Source organism: Aulostomus chinensis, chromosome 14 (genome assembly GCF_037954235.1).
Source record: "Aulostomus chinensis isolate RoL2024-O1b breed Wild chromosome 14, RoL_Achi_v1.0, whole genome shotgun sequence".
Taxonomy (NCBI): Eukaryota; Metazoa; Chordata; class Actinopteri; order Syngnathiformes; family Aulostomidae; genus Aulostomus; species Aulostomus chinensis.
The window spans coordinates 22320649-22332008 of record NC_141333.1 but is presented as its reverse complement, the minus strand read 5'-3'; the positions used below and the strand labels follow the sequence as shown (position 1 = coordinate 22332008).

The following is an 11360-nucleotide window of genomic DNA, read 5'->3' as shown; positions in this document are numbered from 1 at the left end:
TAACATTGAAAGTGTGTAGTGTTATTGACTGCTGCTATTTCAAATTCATTTATTATTCACAAGGTGTCAGGATGTGTTTGGGAAATGACATTACTTTCAGGAGAGCGATAACAGGTCTGACTCTCCGCAGTTGCTCTCACTTCCTGGCTCTCCTCACTCTGGGAATTTGGGTCTTAATCAACTGACATTCTAATAAGATTGAGATGCTTTCGAAGTAAATTTGACAGGAAATCGTTGGCCTCCTGACAAGAAAAATGAGGTGTTAAATAGAAGCGATTCCTCGGGCGAGAGAATTAAATGCGGTGGAAAAGGCAGCGGGATATGACATGAAGCGCCGAACAATAACGCGTCTTCACTGCACACGCTGTACCGCACATTGTACAATTACACAAGAATGTATTCTCACCTGGATTTCTGGAACCTACTGAACCCAACAATGAACTAAATATAGACGCTAGTGAGAGTGTGAAGGATGATCTGTATTACCACTTCAAACATAGCCAGACAAAAATAAAATTAGAAATTAAAATACGATTGAAATTTACACTTTTTAAAAGCAGAATGCCATTCACATGCAGTTGAAAGAGTCAAGACCAAGGGGGCGTGAGAGGAAGGACAATGCTGCCACCTAAAGGTACATAGGGAGACTGCAGCTTTGTAGTTGGAGATCAAAACAGCAGCCGGAAATACTGGCGAAAAAAAGCTGAGTTTGAATGTTGAGTTTGATTTGTTTTTGATTCTGCTTGGAGGGAGCAGTTTGAAAGGCAGACACGTGTCATCTGCCGCCGTCAGCCTTCACGTGGGGCTTCTACAGGATTTCCTTCATTCAAGCTGATAAATTATTACTTCTGATGCATCTGTGGTTCCCAACCAGCAAGTTACACAACAGAGGAGAGCGTCGCAGTGTTTGTCAGAGAGGGCACATGTTAATTCACAGGAAATCAGAGACATTAGACATTCATCTTCTTGCCAGATGATTGTGCAAATTCAATTTACTGGAAGAAGGTTTTCTTTTACCTGATCACAAATAGTAGCAACCATGCACACGTTTGGTGTCATTTAAAGGACACGCGTCTACTGGACAAGCAAACCGAGAAGATGCATCGTGACGATTCTACTCACAGGCCCAGGTATTCATTCAGATCAGTGAAAGTTCTTTTGGTGAGCACAAGTTCAGCGGCTGGAGAGATCTAGAAAGGCTTGTTTTTACTGGAGCATGTGAACGTAGCTGATTCCTTTCAAACCCTGTAGGTGTCTCATATAAAGCACATTCATGTAGAATCTCCTCTGATTCCTGCAACAACTTGTGTAAATATGTCCAGAAATAAGTTAGGCATTGATGGCAATAATGAGCCTGACTGCTGCTCAATTAAACAATAATTGCATTTTTCTGATTTAGCATTTAATCCCATCAGAGACTGCGACTAATCCCATCACTGACTTCAGGGGGGTTTCTGCTGTCACAGTCGTAGTTTGGAAACGGGGAGGATGAAAGCGAACAGACAGCTACTCGCAGGAGACATCACTTCTGGGCCTCTTTGTGACAGCACACTGGTGGCATTTAAATGATTTAAAAAGCTTGATTACATCAAAATGCATCTAATTTTGGAGGAATGGAGGTTAAACACAATAAACAACTGGACTGGAGAAATCCCAAAAGCTCCTTCAGAGAACAGGTAAATATATCCTGACAAGTCTTACAATATCTGTTGTTCAGCTGCACAGACACACAAGTTTAGCTTGATTAACTGTTAATTAATAACTCTCCCATACAGGATACATTCAGGTTAAAATCTTTATATAAAAAGACCCACACACACACATTTAACCCTCTCTCACACACTGATGGGGATCATAGTCCTTCAGCCTTGGAAATGTGTGGCGAGAGCAGTCATCCAACCGTGACGGAGCAACGCACGAGCAGCTAAAAATGCTACTTCACCCAAAAAGTGTTTGGCTTTGGGGTTTTATTCCGCGCTCACAAAAGCTGTAGGGTCTTGAGCTCACAGAAAGGCTTTTTTTTCCATTGTGACTCTAGAATTTAGAAAGAGCCAGCCACAGGTATTTAGCTTGAAGCTAATAGAGGCTGGTGGCTAACAACCATCCATCCATCCATCCATCAATTTTCTACTGCTTATCTTGTTCAGGGTCGCAGGGGGTGGAGCCTATCCCAGCAGCCTTCGGGGGAGAGGCGGGGTTCACCCTGGACGGGTCACCAGTCCGTGGCAGGGCCCTAACAACAACTACAGAAACAAAATCAAAAAGAAAAAAGCATCCAACTACAAACCCTCAAGGTCATCGTCTGGTGTGATGCACGTGGTCGTTATCCATCCACGTGGTCGTTATCTACAACACATTGTTTTGAGCTAAAAACAAACACCAGTTCTAAACCGAAAGGTTTAGTTTTTTAGCAGAAATCAGAGTTTGGATGTGTGGATCATTGAGGCTGGACAGAGAAGACGTGGATCACAGCGGACGACGCCCACCGCGCGGGTGTAAACAGATGCTTTCGGGCGGTTTTGCTGTTGTTAGCCGTGAGTTGCAATTAGCTTAAGCTAAAGGTGTGTGCCTGGCTCTTCCTGCTTTCCAGAGTCACAAAGGAATGATGCAAAAATCTGTTTTCATGAGTGGAAGACACCTATTTGTGACTACCTGAAGATAAAAATGGATGAAGAATGACTTTAATAACCTTTTCGTGACTTCTTGTCCCCGAGAAAGAGTTTTTCATTACATCTGTGTGAGTCGCTCATCTGAGAACGACAGGTTGTAAACACCATCCTGGTTCTCACTGGCGGTGCCATTTTCCACAGTTTTCATCCGCGTCTCTCCTTCGTTGTCATCGATTTCTGTCTTCTCTGTCTTTTTACTGGAGCAAAAGGCCAAAGAGAAGAAAGATGAAGCTCAGTTCTGCTCACATGAATGAAGATAAGAGATAAACGATCATCGGCTCACCGTTTCTTCTGGATCAGGGATGACATCAGAAGGACAATGATGCCGGCACCCACAGCACCCATGACCACCCCAAACGCGATGAGCCACGGAGGGGTGTCGGGGTTAACCGGTGCCGCCAGCGTGGGAGAGATGCCGACAAACTCCAGGGTTTTATCCGTCAGCAGAAAGGCGCTGTTGATGCGATTCCTGGACTTTCTGTCAGGCAGGAACAACATGGAGACTTAACATTGATAAAATCACTACGCAACTGATTGGCACTCTGGAACTTCCTGTGTTTAATTAGCGTCTGCTCGTTATCTTGGCAGCGACAGCACCCTTCCTCTTCATCACTCTGCAATTTTTTGCGATGAACACCAACAGCTGGTGGTTGTAGTGACTCAAGCATGATGTGTGATTCCATCGTGGTTATTATAGGTGGTGAAGACTGCCTCCGTCCTGTGGGAAAAGGAAGGAACCATGGTACATCAGGGTGACCCGGCTCTTCTACTGGGTCTTCCGGGCACTGCAGCAATTCTTATTTGGCCCACGTACGGCCCACGTGTTCTAGAATCAGGTCCCCCATGGCTCATATTTGGTCTTGAATGTTAATGTTGAGACTGAACTCAAACACTAATGTGCACTTGCGCCTGGAAATCCTCCAAATGTTAGAGGGCGTTCTAACTCGGGTAAAGTGTTTTTTAACCTTTATTCAGGGTGAAACAGGAGCGCTGCGAGCAAATTCATTCAGCTACACATTCCCACCTGGGAGCTGCTCAGTACATCGAACCCACGGTTCTCCGCTCACCTCTCTAACCTTTATGCCAACCCTGCTCTCACTACTGGCTCTCCTGCGAGGCTCAGAGAGGCACTTCATTACTAGAACCAGGAGCCCTGAAGGGGGCAGGGAGAAATCTTTTGTAGCTATGAAGAAAACTGTTATTTCAAGGCCTCAGGATGAATTTATTCCTCAAAACTGGTCGGGAACAGTGGTTTTATATTTTGTTGTTTCACAGTTATGTCTCGTCAATGTTTTATTAAACCGCACGCTGGTATTTTTCTTTCACTTTCCATAAGAAGCAGATACAGGACGTTGCAGCATTGCTTTACAGCTGATGACAAAGTCTTATGATCCGTTTTACATTTGGACATTAAAAATGCCAGGAAGCAGAAACAGACCGGACCAGCTGATTCTCCTGAAGCCTGGGATACGCTCAGAGGCGCCGCGCGCTCGGAGGCGCCACGCGCTCACAGTTCCAGCAAACGAGGCTAAATCCACTCATCCTGACAACCAACAGGTGTTCATGTTCTGGAGGGTCATCTCGAGAGTGTTTCCTGGATCATGATACCAAATTAACAGCGATTATCTTTGCAGAACAGGAATCAGACCAGTTTATTGATAAAGGACCAGGTGGACGGTTGATGGGAGGGAGACACCTCAGTGTTAATATGAGATTAGGATCAGATTTGATTGACGCCTGTCACCCAATCCTCGGAATGAACCTGCCTTCCTGCGTGAAGTTCCGCGCTCTCTGGATTCCTGATGTATTTGGCAGTTGGGATCTTGCATCTGTTTCATTCTCACTTGGACTTTGAGTCAGATGTGATAAAATCTCTGTTAAAGATCCACAGATTCTACGCAAAGACAACCAGCTAAGGAGTGGCTGGAACTTCAGCTCGATATTAATGTCGATACGAAGATCATATGAAGTCCAACCTGCTGGATTTAGGGGGGCATCAGTCCGTGCTGGTGTCTACCATCCAGAGCAGAAGCAGATCTGTTGATGTTCTTTTGTATCCTGACGTTCCACCCAACATGACCAAGTGATTTACGATTTCATTTGGAGAAATTGCTGTCATTCTTTTAAAAAAAAAAAAAGTATTCTGGAACACCAAAGATCAGCATGATGTTAAAATTTTAACTCCTAAATTCTCTTTTAAAATGACATGGGTTAGTGAACATCTGAGATCAGTGGACCGCTCATCATTTTCATACTCACACTGGGAATCAAAATCAGAGAGCAATCAATGAATCATTCATGAGCCCGACACTCACATGAAACCAGCAGCTGGGGTCTGACTGTGAGCTCAAGGCCAAAACAAAAAGGAAGTGAAAAAGCAGACCACAGACTGACGATGATTTCAGGTACAAAAACCTCACTGCACTTAACATGAGAGCTCGTTCAACAAGCATCATCCTGTGAGACAAAGAGGCTCGTTTGTAAAACGCCACGGGATTCTCGTCTTTGTTGATGTTGTTGCTTGTAATGAGAACAATAATCCACAGGTGGCGTGTACATGGATGATATCATGCATTTTGATGATTGCTTCTTCAACTTCGGATGGGTTCTCGCCCCTCGGTGCAGCTTTAACAGCTCTGTTCTTGAACGCTCACAGTTGAATGTGACCTCTGATGTCTCTGATTGTGCGGTAATGAAAGCAGTAATCAGCTGATCACCTGACAGCCAGCTCCACGTCCTTCTTATCAATGAGGTGTGAGGCGTTGAGGGGAGACGTCACCACGAACCAGAAGGACACTCTGGGAGTCTTGTCACACACGATGACGTCGGACACGCTGGTGAAATCCACAGGACAATAAAGGTGATCACTGGCGATGACTGGTGGCTTCCACGGGAACCGAAAACGGTCTTTAACATCAAAATCACATTTTCTTACTCAAATTCCAGCTCGGTGAGGTGGCTTCTCATGGCGAAGGCCAGAGTTGCTCGGAAAAGGAACATTTCATTGTCGTTCCAAACGTACTGCAATGACAACAACATAGCATGCGCTGTTAGTACCGTTCAAGGTTTCTCTTGCCCTCTCTCTCTCTCTCTGACGCAGATGCACACACACACACACACACACACACACACTCCTCTGGTAAATCCTGGTCTGTATCATAATTCTATGACAGTGCAGTCTTACAGCTTGATCTCCCAGAGCTGTTTTGATGCTGAGTTGAACTTTGTAGCCGTCTGAGGCGCCTGTGAGGAGGAAGCACACGCCAGTGAGTTAGTGGGTGCAGAGCCACATTACTGGCCTGTGTGTACACAAATGACTGCTGACACAAATCCCAGCCTGTCTTGTAAGCTTGATCTCTTATTCCCTCATGGGGGTTTAGCATGTCTGCCCCAGCACACGTTCTAGGATCACCGCTGATGTCCGGAGGAGGCCATTGTTGGAAGGCAAACATCTGAGTTATGTCTCTAATCCGACTTTGTTCCAGTTGAGACTGGAAGCTGCATTTCGCTCTGGCTAGAGAGGCAGCAAATACCTAGAAGAGGGCTGGAGCCTCAGCTGACTGAAGCGGCGCTACCTCGCAGACATACAAGCCAAGATCAGATGTGTGAGAGTGGGATCACTCACCTGGCGTACAGAGCCGTGCAGCCCCAGCAGACCACCAGCAGAGCAGGATCAGGAGCGCTCCCAGCATTGTCCTCCAGTGGAGTCTTGCTTGAGGAGGTCGGCAGAGGAGCTTGATGGGATGAAATCTGAGTTTAATGGTTAATAGGAGGACACACCTGATCTGAGCTGTCTTCACGTCAGCTCTCTCTCACCTTATTGCGTGGAAGCTGTAAAATGGGAGGGAACGAGCTCCTGTTTGTTCAAGCTCTCCAGGAGCCAGATAGGTGGGCTAATGAGGGAGGCAGGGAAACAGCCTGCGTGTGTTTGCTCAGCACAGCGCCGGCTGTGAGGCAGCCGTTCAGCCTGCCAGCCACTCTTGTGTTAGGTAGCAACATTTTTGCTGATTCCATCTGTGACAACTAAAACACACTAAAGGTGCCAAACACTCGGGACCCTGCTAGTTAACAGAAGCCCAGCTTTCCTTGCAGGGCAGCTTAACCTGGCTGGTTACTGGTATGCACCAACACCAGTCCTAATCTACCCATGAGAGGGGGCTCCCATATGAGAAGCTGGCAAGCTCACGAGGAAAAACACTTCAGAATCCTGACGGGGTGTTGGAGGTAAAGTTAATCATCCATTCTGCCTGGACAACAATGCTGGAGAGGCAGTTAATTGTTCAACCACTGCATCCATTTACAAGAAACAATCCTGAGTCAGGACAATAAAAAATACCTGAGCAGTAGAGGTACTTCATCATGTATCAGCCATACACAACTACGACATAAATTGATCACACTCACGTGGAAGTGGCTCAATAAAAGAGATGAAATATTACAGTAAAACACCCCTGCCGATGCCCTCAGCCGTGTTCAGGTGCTCTTCCTGATGCAGGACGTGTCCGTCTGGAGAAGTACTGTCTACTCTTTTTACTGGTTATTAAAGCATGAGAAGGATTAAAGGACGTAAATTCTTCTCACACCAAGGATTGTTCATGTTTCGCCATAAACCAGACACCGACCATCCTGAACAACATGAAAATGTACAACACTGTTCAAAGGTTTCTGATGACTGTGTGGTTCTCCTCTGTATCAGCTGTTACACTCTGGATAAGAACTGCTACGTTTTGTGTGTTGATTTATTGAGATTTCAGGGTCATGAGAGTTGATACTGCAGTTACTTATTTGTACAGATGGGGGCAGCAGAGTTCCTCTGCTGCTACTTGGGTTGTGGGTCAAATGCATGCAATTAAAGTTATTTCAGTGTTACCGATTAACTCAGTGACTCTCTCTCTCTCTGCTTCTCCTTCTCCTTCTTCTCCTTCTTCTTCTTCTTCTTCTTCTTCTCCTTCTTCTTCTTCTTCTCTAACTTGTGTCTGGGGCTCCTGGTTTCCGATGCTTGCATTTACATACACTTCAAAACTTTGAGAGATTCATAATGAATGAGTTGCACGTGCTTCCCTCCCTCAATGGGCCTGATGGACGCTGACGCGTCTGACGCTTTCTGTTTTATGTTGTGTTGGGGTTTTTTTTAGATTGGAGCGACGTAAACACAGCTCCTCCCACTCTGGCAGGACTCCACCGCGTCTCCCCGCAGCATCAGCAGCTCCTGCGAACTCTCACTAAATAAATCTGCAACGATCAGGACCAGAGCTGACAACATACTGATGCTGACAAAAACAGAGAGACCTGCAGCCGTGGAGATTTCCTCATCAGAGTCCCAGTGACGTCAGCACAGCAGCTGGTGGGCAATCATCCATGTATTCATCAGTGTTTTGACGCGACCAGGCAGCAGTCAGGACAGGAGCGGTGATGTTGGGAGGGGGCGCAGCCTCCTTTGTCGGACACAATAGGCCGCGTCTTCGTGCGCTCTACCGCCCCCCGCAGGTGCACGGCGGTAGTGCGACACTCGGCCATAATGGGCTGCGGGAGGAGGAGGAGGAAGAGGAGTGAATGAGCCTCTTCCGAACAGGCAGTGTGTCTTCACAGGGAACACTCCTGGTGGATCAGAAAGAGGCCCACGCCTGCCACAGCCTCCCCCCGAGCAGAAAGAGGAGCCGGGGCAGGATGTATTGATCTGTTGGCCGCAGCGCTGCTTCCCCGGAGGACCTGCATGCGTCAGCCCCGGGAATGGAGCAGGAATCCGGTGTGCAGGCGTCCGCAGGGACTTTCATCGCCCTGAATGAACATGAGCAGAGGTTTTACTCAGGTCTCCACAGTCTGTGCCAAGCTGACACCTCAGGAACGCTGTCGTCCAGCAAGGTGGCCGAGCTCTTCAAGGCGTCTCAGCTTCCTCCCGAAGCCCTGCACAAGGTGAGAGTCATCACGTCACATGTTAGCAGGCTGCTGCAGGCTCAGCTCAGCCTCCGTGTGTGTGTGTGTGTGTGTGTGTCTGTCTGTCTGTCTGTTTCTGTCATGAAGGGCCAGGAGACTTTCTTTGGCTCTTTTGGCTCTCTGTCTTTAGGGCTGACACAAGAAGGAAGGCCCCTCGTTTGCTGCATTAGCTCTGTGTGTGTGTGTGTGTGTGTGTGTGTGTGTGTGTGTGTGTGTGTGTGTGTGTTATTTAAATTCCATTGCTCTTTATCTCTTCAGCAGCACAGACACGTGATCACGTCGTTTTCCTGCAGGAGCAAGAAAAACACGCCTGCATTGATAGAAGGAATCAATGTGGATTCTCTATTGATCTCGGTTCTCGATTCCCCTCCACTGTGTGTGTGTGCGTGTGTGTGTGTGAGAGAGAGAGAGAGAAATGTCTAGTTGGGTCAATCAAGAAGAGCAGAGGACAGAGAAGCGAGTAAACACTCCTGACAGTAAAAATCAGGTGTCAGAGAGGAGCTGGTGTACCAGTAGCATGTTGGTTTCTTCTCACTTGGCTTCCACACGGCATTCGCACCCCTGACATCATCACTGGAACTCCAATGAGAGACTTAATCCCTCCATGAACAATGATGAGGGGATGAGAAAGAAGAACTGGCTGGTTTGTCCTCTCAGTTCATTCATCGGCGCTGGCGTGTGTTCCTGACAGTTGCTCCTTGAGGGGCGATGATGTCATGTGTCATCAAAGGAGTGGTGTGATGTCACAGGCAGCAGGGTTCCACCATCATAGCCTCAATGATTATCAGTTATTCTGACCAATACTGAGGTCAAGAATATTAACCTCAATTATTGATTGATTTTAGTTTTACAAACAAGTTTCAGGCATGAAAACTAGGAAGAAAGGTGGGTTTCCTGGATATGAGTTAACCCTGTCACGCACCCCCCCCCCCCCCCCCCGTGTGACGCGCAGCCCCCCCGCGTGACACACAGGCCCCCCCGGCTTGTCATAGAGTTGCACTTTTCGAGGAGTGATTGAGGGAGCGCTTGATTTGTTATACAGATGAGGCCTCTATGGGTGGAGCTCACATCTGACACATCAAAATGATTCGTGATGAATAAAAGTATTCAAAATGGAAGCTGACTTGCGAGCCTGAGTCTGGTGCAGCTAAAATGTAGTCGAGCTGTTTTCAGTCTGGAGGGCTGCGCCCAGCGGTGGGGTGGCGGCCGAGTGAGGGAGGAGGTGTTGCTGGTGAGGTGGCAGGTGTCGCCCTCAGCAGCTTCAGCTGGGTCAACGTGGGTGGAGGCCAGGATGAGCCGGCGTGTCTCAGCGGTCCCGGGACCTGCTTGTGTGCTGAGGGCTTTACCCCCCAGGGTGAACCTTCAGAGTGTTCCCAGGTATTTCTGGACCCAACACATGCAAAACTGCCTAGAAGCACAGACATTTTCAACTTGGAACAAATTTAAAGGAAGTGACAGAGCAGGAGGAGGCAGGAGAGAAGCGGCCCAAACGTCAGCTCTGCTGGGTGCACACGTTGATCCCGGGCCACAGGACCGAAGGAGAATCAGGGTCTTGAAACGTTCCTCCCTCTCGGATGTTTTCTGCGTGCTCTGCTGGCTTGTCAGCTTCATTGTAAGTGAGGTTAATGTGATCCAGCAGAGCCGCTGAGGATGATGGGATTGGTCAGAAGCTCCCGTGGAACTTTCTAAGAAGTCAGAAACAGACGTCCCATTGGTGGGGTGACGCGGGGAATGTGAGGTAGCTGGAGTGGTGACAGACATCCTGCCGTCCTGGAGTGAAACTACAAATACAGAATCAGGGTTAGTGCCTATCACAGGGACTTTGACCTTTGACCACCAGAATATTTTCAGCTCTCTGTTGAGTCCAAGTGGATGTTTTGAAGACATTTCCTCAAGGTGTCCCTGAGCTCTTGTCTTCATGTGAGGTGACAACGACCTTTGGTTCCAAAGTCTTATGTTTCATTCTGGGGTCCCAGTGAACGTCTGCAGCCGATGAGGAGCGATGTGACAGATGTGAGAGGTCTTGCACTTTGACCTGGTCCACCAAAGTCTTCTCAGCTCAACCTTGAGACCTGGTGGACGTTTTCCCTGGAGGTGTGCCAGAGATACCACGGTAACAAAGCACGAGTCATACGGCGTGTGGACCAACCGGCAGACAACACGCCTCCTGACGCTGGTTTTGCCACCTGGAGGCATAAAAAGACACCGGAGTCACAGTGTACCAGCCACGCCGTGACGGCCGCCTGGGTATCTGCTCCGTCCTCATCACCAGGCCCTGAACTAGAATCATAACCTCCTGTGGGTTCCTATGGTCACGGAAAAGTCCAGGAAAACTTAAAAAAAATAAATAAATATCAGAAAATTCAGGGAAATTTGCTTTCCTTGCATATTAAAGTAAATGTAGAGGAAAAATCTCTTTCTGTCTCTCTTCTTGGTGTGTAAAGAGATGTTTAGAGAACGGGCGGTGGGGAAGTTTTGCTCACAGGCGTGAAACTCTGATGGAAATTCACTGTGTTTGGCCACTGAGGGGATTCCCCGCCCCGGAGGCCCCCAGCCGGCCCGGCGTGGGACGGTGCTGACTCATGAGGCCTTCACAACGTGTTCTGCTTCCTGCACTCAAGCCCGGTGACTTTATCTGATTCTGAAGGAGCCTGAAGTATAAATACCTGTCTTCATCCAGTCAGGCTTCTCAGTCACTCATCTTGTTCTTGTTTTGCACCACAGTCAGTCAGTGATTTCAACATGTAACCTGCTGGA

At 47.7% G+C, this 11360-nt stretch overlaps 2 protein-coding genes across 4 annotated transcripts in view; one reads left to right on the top strand and one right to left on the bottom strand.

Moving 5' to 3' along the window:
- Positions 1 to 467: 467 nt before the first annotated feature.
- Positions 468 to 11360, bottom strand: part of cltrn (collectrin, amino acid transport regulator) — a 13668-nt gene continuing 2775 nt past the window's right edge. For 2 of the 3 annotated variants that reach the window (XM_086224527.1, XM_086224526.1), the window contains 6 exons: positions 6295 to 8573; positions 5854 to 5912; positions 5605 to 5690; positions 5387 to 5503; positions 2953 to 3147; positions 468 to 2866 (listed from right to left, as the gene is read on the bottom strand). In XM_086224527.1, coding sequence (XP_086080653.1) covers positions 2728 to 2866; positions 2953 to 3147; positions 5387 to 5503; positions 5605 to 5690; positions 5854 to 5912; positions 6295 to 6361 — 663 coding nt within the window. In that variant the 5' untranslated portion in view covers positions 6362 to 8573 and the 3' untranslated portion in view covers positions 468 to 2727. Of the gene's footprint in view, positions 2867 to 2952; positions 3148 to 5386; positions 5504 to 5604; positions 5691 to 5853; positions 5913 to 6294; positions 8574 to 9113; positions 9496 to 11360 lie in introns of those variants that run through there. The other variant, XM_086224525.1, reaches the window with a different exon arrangement.
- reps2 (RALBP1 associated Eps domain containing 2) overlaps positions 8079 to 11360 on the top strand; it is a 22982-nt gene continuing 19700 nt past the window's right edge. Inside the window, exon 1 of the mRNA XM_086224523.1 lies at positions 8079 to 8582. Coding sequence (XP_086080649.1) covers positions 8400 to 8582 — 183 coding nt within the window. The 5' untranslated portion in view covers positions 8079 to 8399. The remainder of the gene's footprint in view (positions 8583 to 11360) is intronic.